The 12,149-nt window shown below is 51.8% G+C and overlaps 4 protein-coding genes across 4 annotated transcripts; 3 read left to right on the top strand and 1 right to left on the bottom strand.

Annotated features, from left to right (window-relative positions):
* Positions 1-86: 86 nt before the first annotated feature.
* Positions 87-770, top strand: N7510_009166 (flavin reductase family protein; the record flags this gene model as incomplete). The annotated part of the gene is made up of 1 exon (XM_056981091.1): positions 87-770. One exon carries the CDS (start codon positions 87-89, stop codon positions 768-770), a length of 684 nt encoding a protein of 227 aa, XP_056831300.1.
* Positions 771-2,732: 1,962 nt separating this feature from the next.
* N7510_009165 (uncharacterized protein) lies at positions 2,733-3,098 on the bottom strand (the record flags this gene model as incomplete). The annotated part of the gene is made up of 2 exons (XM_056981090.1): positions 2,733-2,951; positions 3,057-3,098. 2 exons carry the CDS (start codon positions 3,096-3,098, stop codon positions 2,733-2,735), a joined length of 261 nt encoding a protein of 86 aa, XP_056831299.1.
* Positions 3,099-7,660: 4,562 nt separating this feature from the next.
* On the top strand, positions 7,661-8,845 carry N7510_009164 (uncharacterized protein; the record flags this gene model as incomplete). Its single annotated transcript, XM_056981089.1, has 3 exons — positions 7,661-7,942; positions 7,994-8,127; positions 8,182-8,845. 3 exons carry the CDS (start codon positions 7,661-7,663, stop codon positions 8,843-8,845), a joined length of 1,080 nt encoding a protein of 359 aa, XP_056831298.1.
* Positions 8,846-8,903: 58 nt separating this feature from the next.
* Positions 8,904-10,349, top strand: N7510_009163 (uncharacterized protein; the record flags this gene model as incomplete). Its single annotated transcript, XM_056981088.1, has 2 exons — positions 8,904-9,256; positions 10,211-10,349. 2 exons carry the CDS (start codon positions 8,904-8,906, stop codon positions 10,347-10,349), a joined length of 492 nt encoding a protein of 163 aa, XP_056831297.1.
* Positions 10,350-12,149: the final 1,800 nt, after the last annotated feature.

The raw sequence follows: 12,149 nt of genomic DNA, 5'->3' as shown, positions 1-12,149 counted from the left end.
CTCGGCACTTGATATTCACCACAACCAGATATCAAAATCCTGCACCGGGCGCGCATCTACGTTGGTTCAAATACCGGGCCCGCATCATGCCTCGCAAGCGCAAAGCATCTATCTCAGCCGCCGACTCGAAGACAGAAGAGCCCACCGAGGATGCACCGCCATCGAAAGAGCCCAGGAGTGAATCCTCGCAGGTTCACACGATGGAGCCATACCCGGCATCAAAAGTATACCGGCTCATCGAGCCAGGTCCAGTTCTGCTCGTCTCAACAGGCTCACTCACTTCAAAAACCCATAACATCATGACGATCGGCTTTCACACCATGCTCCAGCACGACTCACCTGCGCTAATCGGTGCATGCATCGGACCCTGGGATGCAAGTTTCGAGTCGCTGAAAAGCCACGGCGAGTGCGTCCTCGCTGTCCCGGATGTCAGCATCGCAGAGAAAGTCGTCGATATCGGCAACTGCTCCGGCGATGAGGTCGACAAGTGGTCCACCTTCAAGCTGGACGCTGTGCCTGCAGAGACGGTGCAGGCGCCGCTCGTTGGTGGCCCAGGAGTCATCGCTAATATCGAATGTGTTGTTGTCGACCGCCGTATGGTCCCCAAGTACAATATGTGGGTGCTCAAGGCCGTGCGTGCTTGGTTGAACCCCGAGTTGAAGGAACAGGCACGGATATTCCATCATCGTGGGGATGGAACGTTTGTCGTTGACGGTGAGGTGTTGAATTTGCAGGAGAGGATGGTCAAATGGAAGGAGTTTCAGGATTGAGTATATCATGGAGCCATCACAAATGGTCTTTTACTGCTATCAGGCTTTGCAAACCGCTTTTGTTGTTCAGTTTCCTGATGAAGACAACTGACAAGTGCAACAAACACAGAGGCCTGATAGTAATAAAACACCATATGGATGTCAAACGGACCTAGAGCATATTCCTGGTTTGTGGACTCAACTGAGGCTCTCGTTGATGTTCTCTTCAAGCCATCTTGGAGTCGAGGCATTATTGTTGTCTTTACTAACGCTACAGCAGACTGGCTCTGGGCTGCCGCTAAGTCCAGCCACGGCCCCGAATCTCTCCAAGGCTGCCTGAGGAATTTCCCCTCCGCTCGCGCACCTCTCTGCACTCCGTCCGAAGGCCTCCTCACTTCAGAAGCCTTCATCACACCTCTGTCTTTGCACGTCACATCTCGAATGCCTCTCTCGTCATCTAATTCGCCATGACATCAAGTGTGGTTGGACTTTTGCCGACCGAGTCAGTCTGCAAAAGCCGCTGAGGTCATCGTCACATCTTGTGATTGTATTCGAATCAACTCTGGGATTACTAGCCAACAGGGATCGGCAGCAGTGCATGGGTTGCGGAGAAACACGATCACTAGCAACACTCCAATCAATCAGACCACATGTTTGAAAGTACACTGGTCTCCAGTCTAGGCCCGCACTTGAGAGCGCAAGGCAGGCGGGGGAGCAAGGATCGGGTGCTGGTTCGTGCTCTTTCACCCTAATCCCCGTCACAGCCGGTCGCATGAGATCATTCCCGCCAACTGCGATATGCATTCGGTCGACAGAGAGATAGCCAAAGGAACAGAACTGACTCGCGCCAGGGTCCAACCAGGTACCCGGCACGCTTTTCGTCATACATAGTACCGGTCTGGTTAGTTGCCAACAGAAGGAGGTGGCGAACTGTCAGCTGCTGTCTGTCTGGGCACTAAAATTAATGATAGAGACGGATTGAACATCAAACGAACACCACCTCGATGTTATTCTCCGAAGCGCAACTGAAACAACCGATCGCCAGCTCTCGCACCCCCGGCAGGTCGGCGAATGGACATGTACATGCGCCCGGACCACCGTCAGTTGAGAACGGTAGGCGCAGCGGACCATGCCGTCCCAAGAGTCAATGGTCCCCGGAGCTGAACTCAGCCAGTTAAATGATGTCATGGCGTCGGTGGCGACCATCACCGCTTCGGCAGGCCCACCAGATCAGTGCCCATGCGATGTTATCGTTCTATTCTTGGACACATGATGGCTAGCGACTAGCATCTTCCGGGTCGTATTATTGGTCTGAGAGCATTCATCGGGGTTCTAACATGCTGAAACTCGGGGACCATCATACCATGTCTATCTTTTGCGGCTTGATGCACGAGGTCGTTTTGGTCAATTCTGAGAAAGGAAAACCACAATCCAGCCTCCCGGGTCCCCATCGGTCGATGGAGTTTACAACAATGGCAATGATTCTTCGATGGCTTTACCGCGCTAGAAGTTGACTGTACCATCGAACGAGGCTGGGCATAGCCTTCAGCTTTCCCCGCCTGTCCCATTTCGTCCCATGGCACAGCCGTGACGAGCACTGCCCTCGCTTATCTCAAAAAAGTAGCTGTATACAGGCACAAAAGTAGTTAGCGATGAGCCAAATATGGAACACAAATGATCTTCAACGAAACGTAGTTCCCATGTGGCCGATGGGGCTGTGCGACCATGTTGATTGGTGCATGCGCCTAACTTGAAACCATGGCTTCTTAAGATTTACACTTGGGGAAAAGCGAGATCCGTCCGAGGTGATGGCTCGGAGTGTAGTTTACCAAAGGGTGAAAGAAGTATAGTGACCTACACTTTCCTATCGTAGTAGTCAGGAGACACTCTACTTCTCCCAAGGAAGACTCTCCTTGTAGTGGAGGGTTGCATCCATGGGCGCTGGGAAATGAGCAGATGGACACCATGACAGTCCAGACCGCACTAAAAGTCGAGACCGAGATAGGGCGACAGACACCAGAGTAATTTCGACACCATCATAATCTCATCCCTCATCTCCTGAAACACGGCTATTCCCCGCTGGCGTGCATCGCGTGGTCCAAGTGCGCAAATCTGCATCACCGATCCAGGGCGGATAAAAATAGCAGTCCCGCCCACGTGTCGCGAACCTGAAACACGCCATACATAAGTTCGCATGGGCCACTTTTTTTGTGATTATTTATTTTTATGGTAATGCACTAGTAATTCTCCATAATCCAAATTCGGGTTAGTGGGGTTGGCAAGTACCTAACAGGGATGTCTGCGTACTACTAACAAGGGGTACAGATGTCCCTGATCCTTCGACCACATGGTTGCTGGGATATTGATCCTGTTCATTTCATCCTTCGGCCGTTGGACACACACTGGAAGATGAAGATGATCGTCTTGGCGATAGACTATTGTCTCCCGGGTGGTATGGTGATATGCCCTAGACAGATGGCGATATGCATCTAGACGCTTTTTGTTTTGCTTAGTCCAAAGACCTCCTAGAGCTAGAAGTCATGTACGGAGTAAAACACGGCCTGTCAGGTCCAGTCGTTTATTATTAGCAGATGATCACTGAACCGCTCTCTCCTGCTATAATCTGCAGCAGACAAGCCACCCGAATCTGCCTTGTAAAATGATGTTCGTCTCCATCCCTCACCACATGGCATGGCCCTGAAGATCAGCGTCACACAGATCTGAAACAGGCTGCAACTCCTCTTGATGCGAGGACCTGCATGAAGCTATACTCGACACACAGCACGGCAGAATATCCAACCAACCAACCCGCCCGACCTACCACACGGTTCAGTATGTTATTCGCAGCACAGATGGGCCTTGATTCGTCCTGATCGGCAGGTGCTGTCGCCTGTTTCTGCGCCGTGGCCGTCGCCACCACTGAGCGCATGTACCCCGGAGTCCAACAACCTCGAGCCTGTGCTCGCTTGTCGAAAACACGGCTCATCGACAGCCCAGCCTCGCTAGGAACTATGACCTCATGACCATCACGTCGAGCCGTTCTTCCAACTACCCTTCTATTTTTGACGATCGAGCAATTGAACAATTCGAATGGTTGAACAAAGCCTTGAAGTATTACTAGTATATCGCCATTCAGCACACCCAAGCATTGATACTATTGTTGCGATCAGCGCTCAGATCAAGCCACGGCGCTGATCTTTGTGTGCTGTGTAACTACCTAGAGCTATGTAGTGGTGTCGAGCTAGTGTGCAGCGCAGTAGTAGTGCGGGAGAGTGGTTAGGTAGGGCGACACACCAATTGACAGCGGGTGGAGTCAATCGCAATTTCACTGCGATCAAATGACCGGCCCACTCAATGGAGATTGACAGTGCTAATTTCTTTGCCAAAGAATTACCCTGCCGGGACTAGCGGGCCAGGCCATCCATCCGCTAAACCTCGATTGGATAATGTAGAGATGCGCAAGGCAAGCCATGCGGCTGAGCAACATTAATATTGCAAGAAAGGGAGGAATCATCATCATCAATTGTGTAACTAATCTGCTAGTTGATTGGCTGAAGGACATGAAAATGTAGAAACGGTTTGGCTGTCGCACTGTTGTCCAGTACTTAGTGCAGTGACTAGCTTGACTCACGCTATCCAGTGGTGATTCGATGATAAAACAACGCTGGTTGGTCCCGGTACCCGAATGGATCCGCCTCGCCCTTCCAACTGCGGCTCTCTACTCCCTACGAAGACAAACATTGTAAATACCGTCGGGCGCAGGCGCTCACCTCCGACCGTCTCCGACCTGGTGTAATTACTGCTTCTTCGGGTATGGGTCTAACAAAAGCCCATATGGCCCGGCCCTGACTGTCGGGACAGACTATAGGCGGTTCGGCAGCAGGAGAGCCACCTCACGGACCGGTTTTGGTGGATTGCTGTCAAAGTCTACTGGGTCGATGGGTGTATCCACAACTCCAAAAGGCTGGCTGCACGGGCCTTTGGCTCATTGTAAGTGTGTGGGTCGAGAGCTCGATCAGCCCATCCGGGGGTGGACTCGGAGGAGATAGACATTGGAGAGGCCGGCCGAATAACAAATTTCTCCGAAGAAACTACCCTGGGTGGGCACTCGGGCCAGCGCATTACGGTTGCGGTAATTATAAGCTGCAGTGAATTTGAATTAGGGAATTTGAATTAGGGCGCAATTTGTCAGTCGTGGCTTGATCGTACATACCCTCCCGTACCGGTCGGGTCTTAGGGCTATTTTTGAGTACAACATACGTCGGCGATTCACTGAATCTCATCCTCACCCTCTCAATCTGAAGCTGCCAACACGAACCATATAATAACGGCGGCTCTTACTACTAATTGTTGATCCCATCGGCTTTCTTCGGCGCTGTCGAAAGGATTGTATGGTGATCTGCCCTCGTTTTTCCCGACGCGCCGGAACCGAATCCTGGCTGTTGTTTGTTGCAGGTCGAGGCTAGATCGGCGCTGGACAATACACCACTGTACACTCCGTACTGTTAGTCCCATACTAGTGCCCCCCATCCCTTCCCTCCCTCCCGTCTGCTAAAAAAAGGTCAGTGATTGACTCGCGAAGCTCTCTGCACGCATTTTCCTGCAGCGAACGCCGATGACGATGGTTGGTTTCGTGTTCCTGGCCTTGCAGACTACATGCTTCCTCAGGTCTACACTATTTTTTTGTGTTGATAGGAATTTACTTAGGAATGCGATAGGGCTCATTAAACACCCAGATAAACGCGCATTCTGCGGCTGCTCTCTTATTCTCTTATGTATACCGGGGCAATAGACGGTACTTTCGGAAGGCCGTGCCTGTTCCTTGTCTCCACCAACGGTCTACCAAGTGACCCGAGCGTCATCAGTCACGCATAAGTGAAATACCGATAGCAGATCCCAACATTGCCACTAACCAACTGGTGTTCCTTAATTAGCTTGCCGGTGGTCGTTGTGAGAATGATCCACAATAATTAATGAATGGAAACAAGCCAAAAAAAGAAGGATCATGTCCCTCCGCGTGAGCGGGGCGAGCACTACTCCGTACAGGAAGAGAGATAGGGAGGTGTGGAGAAGAAAGAACCGGAGGATATGTAATGTCATAAAATACCACTAAACCTATAGGGCAACAGTGGATCGTCATCATGCTGATCCCACCACGCGAGAGAGCAAAAGACGAGAAGACGATCAAACACACCCTGGTTTGTCAGTGATGAAGAATGATGTCGATGTGGCTTGGAACCAACAGCAGAAGGTATTGCGAGATGCTCAGTAGAATAGTAATAGTAGAATCTCCAAATATCCCCGCTGACACAGTGTGTGTCTATACCAACAACAATCTACTACATGGTGTACGCACTAAATACTACTGTAGTTAATGAAGTTGCGCCCCGACGATCGCGTCGCGTCGCATAAATATACCTCCCCCTATTTCTTACATACAATAGCCCAGCCATCCCTGCCAGGATCATCAGGATGGTGTGGTGGACGTGCTGAAGTGCTTCCAGAAGGCTCGGGGAACCAGGGGATGCGCAACTACGGTTTCAGAAGATTGCCACTCAGTTGGCCGAACTGGGATGATGCTCCTCCTAATCAAGCATGCCACGAGATGACAGGGGAGCTATTCTCCGGACAGCATTCTATAGATCCACATTGCGTAGAATTGGGTATAGTTCTGGGCGCGTTGGGCGTAAATCGCAAGCCTTGGGCGATGCAAATGCCGCCGAGAATGGGCTGGGTGTGTCTACGCCTATACACTATATACCGCATTATGGATGGACCAGCGATCCCCATCTCCATCCAGTGTCCCCAGAGCGACCGAACACCCAGTGACGTTGACGATCGCAGCGGTCGGGGTTTAGCGAAAAGAGACAGAGCAAGGGCTTTTGCTCATTCCCTCCATGGAGTAAAGGATCGGCGCACTGAAACAAGCTGCCGCAGGGTGAGCGTAGCCGGGCCAAGCCGCCAGGCTGGCCGGGCCACACGACGTCCTGAGGGTTGCCCCACTGGGCTGATTTGTGTTGGCCGAACCGGTGGTGGGCCCAGGTGATCCGATCTGTATAGAGATGCGAGATCATAACCACTGGGGAAAGAAAGGAAACGCCGCGCAGTGGATAAACCTGTTTTCTTGCTGTTTATAGAATGCACGATGCAGTCGAGAGATGAATCCTAGTCTCGTCCACAGCCTCCGGGATGCCTTATCGAGCAACGCTGACCCAGCCTCTTGGTAGCCAATCGCCGCCGCGTTAGCCCGAGCCTCCATTTGCTTTAGTGTGATCCTGCGCTCCCCAGGCAGTGAAAACAGGACAGGAGGGCGAGGAACGTGTAGGTTCCGAGGGAGCAGCCCTCGCTTTTCACTCGGTTGCCTGCGTACACGATCGAAGGTAGTATGCTCCGGCCAAAACCGAATGCCCTGGATGGGATGATGTCGGTCGGTCGACTAGCACCAACACCAGGGCTGGCCGGCCGACCACTCACGTCGGACCAACACCGCCCAATCCTGATCGCCGCGAGCACTACCCACCCGGTCAACCGTTGGTGTGCCTTGCACGCCTCGTTCCTCAGCCTCGAACGTGGTAATCTTTAGGTCTGATCATCCCGAGCGATCATCCCCACGTATTTTTGGAATTGATTTTTGTAATTTATTAATTAAAATGGGAATTAATTGATTAATTCAGAAATCAAAGTCTAATCATCCGTAGATCTGGAGGAACAGCATATTGTTCCTGCTACTATATCAATCCACCCCCATCCCGCTCTCACCTCTTCTTCTTCAGCCCGTCTGCAGCGACTGTTTCTTCACCTTGGAAACGGCCCTTCAGCCATTACATCACCTCCCCGTCCCTCGGTTGTCTATATAGATCCCCTCCCTCCTCCCACCCAGCTTCACTTCTCTCCAACCCACCCCCCAAGCAATGGCCCGGAGAGTCTCGAATGAACAACACAAGCATCTATCCAACAGCCACATCATCTCGCTGCTGAACACCCCTTCGGCCTCCGCCTCACCGTCTCCCGAACCCCGTCACCTCATTGCCCGTCAGTCCACCATGGTGGGCAAGAAGAACACCGCCATGCGCCGCCCAAGCCCTCAGTCCGAGGTCCCCATGCCCGTCACCTATACACCCACCACCCACCGCATCAGCAAAGCCAAGAAGGGCAAGCGCGTCCACGCCTGCGAATTCCCTGGCTGCTCCAAGGTGAGTGTCTACTGAACGGTCTTGATCTATTCAGCGCTGAACCCAATCTAGGTCTTCACCAGAGCCGAGCACCGCCGCCGGCATGAATTGAACCACAACCCGGAGGCCTCGTACCGGTGTACGCAGCAGGGCTGCAAGAAGGCCTTCCACCGTCCTGACTTGCTTGCTCGCCACATGGAACGACAGTGAGTAGCAACGGTCCCCGAACCAAGCATTGGTATACTGACGGACGCGCGCAGTGAACTCGAATCCCAGACCGAGCACTCCAGCGCCCAATGGGCACCCCCTAGCCAAGCACCCGCGCCCGTTGTTTCCGTCGAGGCCGGCACTGGCTCGCTCCTGGCTTCCTCTTCTCAGGCTCATTCCATGTCCATTGGATCCATCGTTGCCCCCGGCATCCACCCGGATCTGGCGAACGACTGCTCTCTGATGTGGAGCGGCATGGAGCTTCCTTTACAGCCTCGCCCCGTCAACATGTTCCAACACCACCTTCCCGAGTCCGTGGACGACAGTCCCTTCTACTCATCACCCGCTGAGACCTGCCCCTCGCCATTGTCCGACGCGACTTTCTCTCTCCCTCCTCACTCCAGCTCCTCCATCTCGTCTGGCTCGGTCTCCATCATTGACCAATACCATACCAAGGGCATGCTGAAGACCGATGTCACTTCGTCTCCACTGCAGATGCACTCTCCCCTTCGCGTCTGGGACGGCTCCGATGCGGGCCTGCCCCCCTCGCAGCTGGTTCCCATTTCGCTTGAGGAGAGCATGATTCAGCCGCCCATCCAATGCCACTACCCGTCTCCCTCGTGGTCGGGCACCGACTGCCTCCCCTACGAGGACAACATGAGCCACCACTACCCCCAGGCGCAGGCCGTGGGCTGGAAGCAGTCGTGGACCCTCTGAAGCACTCGGGGGACTGGTCGGACGCACCGTGTTGAGCACGGAGTCTCCGACGGTGATTATGACTCAATCGTTACCATTCTTGACACTCGCTTATCGGCGCGCCGTGGCTCCCGGCAGCACCCTCAAAGCATCACCGGCTTGGCCCGACGGTCCTGGTGAAAAGTCCGGTACCCACCCATCGCGTGGACGATGGGACAACCTGGCTCTGGGAACAACACCCAACCTTTACATTCGTTGTGAGCAAATGACGAGCGGCCTCGCCAGCCGAACTGAATTCGTCGCTCGGGGTCGTCCGCCGCGACTGGCGGAGTCCCCCAGCCTCTCCCCGCCGGGTGGAGAGCTTCGGACAAGGTCTCCACCGGTCGCTTCGGGCTGGACCCAAACCAAAACCGCGCGAGGAGAGATGAGCGCGTTGCTCCCTTTCTACTGGGTTTTTATTTTTACCGCACATTTTTTTTTTCCTCTCTCTCTTGTATCCTAGAATGGGGGGTTGGCAATATCCTCGGCGATAGAAATGTTTTTGATGTTTTCATGTTTTCCTATTGGTTTTTGGTTTTTTTGTCTGCGATTGATTCCGATGACACGATGATGATTTTATCTGCGCACATGTGTCTCGTTTTTTGTTGGCTCTGTTCTATGTACGGCTATACCCTTTTCCCTCCTGCTCTACTCCGGCTTCCTGTGAATATACAAGCTTCCCGCACTCTTCTGATACGATACCTTGTACATAACGCATACTTGATTGTTATTATTTCGATTCTAGACTTTCTCTCTTCTCCTCTCTCCCCCCACACCGCCAGCCGTGGTTCCTTTGATCGACCACCCACAACGGTCCGACAACGCGATCGCCGTGGTGTATTTCAAATCGCTAAACTTTGGCTACATTTGGAATGAATTTTACGGAGTATTCTTCTGTATGTGATTAGGTTCATTGTTTATCCCCGCGGGTATTTGTTTCCTTCCATGGACAGACCAGACGGACCGGTCACTACTCGCCCAGTCTCGGACCCAGCCGAGATACCCGACGATTTGCGCCTTGAACATCGCGGAGGTCGCTTAACCTTACGTGCTTCTTCCGCTTTGCCGTTTTGCCTTGCAACAGTTCCACGTCCTGGCCAAAGTTTTTATTCCGTTTCTTATTATGTATCATCTATCTTTAACTCTAATTTACGGCGTAAATACATCACGCCGAGCTTCTCCGGTACCCTCCCTCTGGAGTCTTGTTTTCTCGTCCCCTCCGCTTGGCACGTCCCAGCAGAGAGGATAGATGGAGTTGCTACTAACTATCGATCCACTCTTTTTCGCCCGCCCTTGTGACTTTAATTTATTTTACTTGTTTTCGCTTTTCTCATTTCCCCCTATTAGAGGGTCTTTCTCGCGCACTCTTCCTATCCTTCCTGCGTTTTCGCTGCTAGTGGACCCCACTCGTGTTAGTTTCTTCCTACCTGGCCAGGAATCCACTCGCTGGCTGACGGCTTTTCCGATCCTGCCTGCGGCTGTGTGAGGCTCTTTCGGGCGATAACGGCGGGTAATTGTCGGAGGAATTTGGGAAGGTTTACCGATGCTCTCTAGACACTTTTTAGTGCGCATCCTGCTGTTGTTCGTCAGTTCTAGGCTAGTTACAATGATGTGGAATCGGAAGACGTTGGGTATGCAACTAGGCTTATCGCCAACGTTATCGTGGGCTATGGTGTTAACCATATTAGGCAGTAATGCCGGAAACTTGGGTAGCAATTATTTCTGCATCGGTAGGATCAATGACAGTGAAAGTCTGTCCATTAAATATACCGAATGAGAGCTAGCGGTATACCGAAGCATGTTGTCTGTCGATCGCATGTTTAGGGGAGAAATAAGCATAATTCTTGTTGCCTTGGGTAAAATCCTTAGGTGTTAGTCTGTGTCGCTTCCACACCATGTGATTCGGATGTAAATGCCCATGGCTAGTATCCGACGTAGTCAATTCATATATGACTTGGGCGTTTGTGCTTCACCTGCATCTACTGCTTGCTCTCATTACCTATTTTCTAACTCTTAGCCCCCCAAAGTGCAATCTACTATCTTGCACCATGGATTCCCTGCCAAGCGACCCAACGAGCTCAGTTTTGAATCCAATATTAAATAAGGGGCAGCAGCGTTCAACATGCACAACGATTTAAAAGTCGGATAAATGCTGAGTCCTTTGACCGCTAGTATGCAGGAATTCTCCGCTCTAAGTAAGCAGTCGTACAGAAGTGGATGATGATGGAGATCACCGCCATATGAAACATGTCTGCAGGAACCTACATCCTGCATAGAGGCATTTTTTATAGCCCCCGTCTTCTCTCTCTCCTCCCACTCCCTCACCTGCACCTGTCCAGTTCTAAATTACACTCCAATAGGTCTTGACTATGTGGAATCGGTGATGATTTCTCGGACCGGACAGGCAACAGGCCCCTCACTCAGCATGCTGCATCATGGTATATCTGGACTTGGCATCGACACCCAGAGATTCAAGATTACCTCTTCCTACAAGTCACGAACGCTCTTCCTCTCGGAGCCACTTGTCGCGTTCAATTGATAACTGTTATCAAATTGTCGCCAAACTCGAAATCTGGTGCTGTTGATGGCCCATCTTCCCTTTAAAACTGGCCACAGACCTGTTCGGTGTTCGCTAACATTCTTTTTTGAATGCAGCTGCTACACAAGTCCGACCACAGGAAACAGGACTCGTCGCATGAAAGTATCTTGTTGAAATTTCAAGACTTTTTATGTTGAATTTGATAGGTTCTGGCCGTTTCTCTTTTTGGCCCCCGCCATGGTCGTCTTCTCCAAGCCGGGTTTTCCAAGCCTGGTATCGTAGAGACATAAACCTTTCCCATCTACAGCTTCCTCACGGCGGCCGACGGACCCTGGAGCCTCTTTCAGCGTTGCTTTGCCTTCGATTCCAAGGATGGCGCAGAATATGAATTATACAGTAAAGGTGTGAATGCAGATGCCGCATCAGCCGAGAGCCCCAAGTATGTCGCTCCTTCGCCAACATTTGATCAAAAAGCCTCCCCGTCAAGTCAATGGCTGAGGATCCATGTTTGCAACCATGAAATTCTTTTCCCGGAGTGAGTTGATAACAAGTTCCCCAAGATCCCTTACCTGACAACAAAACCTTCCGCTGCGTTTGCGGCCGAGACGAGACTAGCCAGCATGAGCTTTACAGTATGTTTTGCGATCGAGATGTCAGCGGTCTGTTTTGCTATTTTGTTTATTCAGCCTGAATACCACTCATCCGCAATTATTGGCCGATGTTTCTATGTAGTTTTCCACTATGGAA

The sequence above is a fragment of the Penicillium lagena genome, assembly GCF_028827675.1.
Source record: "Penicillium lagena strain IBT 129212 chromosome Unknown utg000006l_segment0_segment0, whole genome shotgun sequence".
In the NCBI taxonomy this organism is placed as follows: Eukaryota; Fungi; Ascomycota; class Eurotiomycetes; order Eurotiales; family Aspergillaceae; genus Penicillium; species Penicillium lagena.
This window is presented reverse-complemented; position numbering and strand designations above follow the sequence as displayed.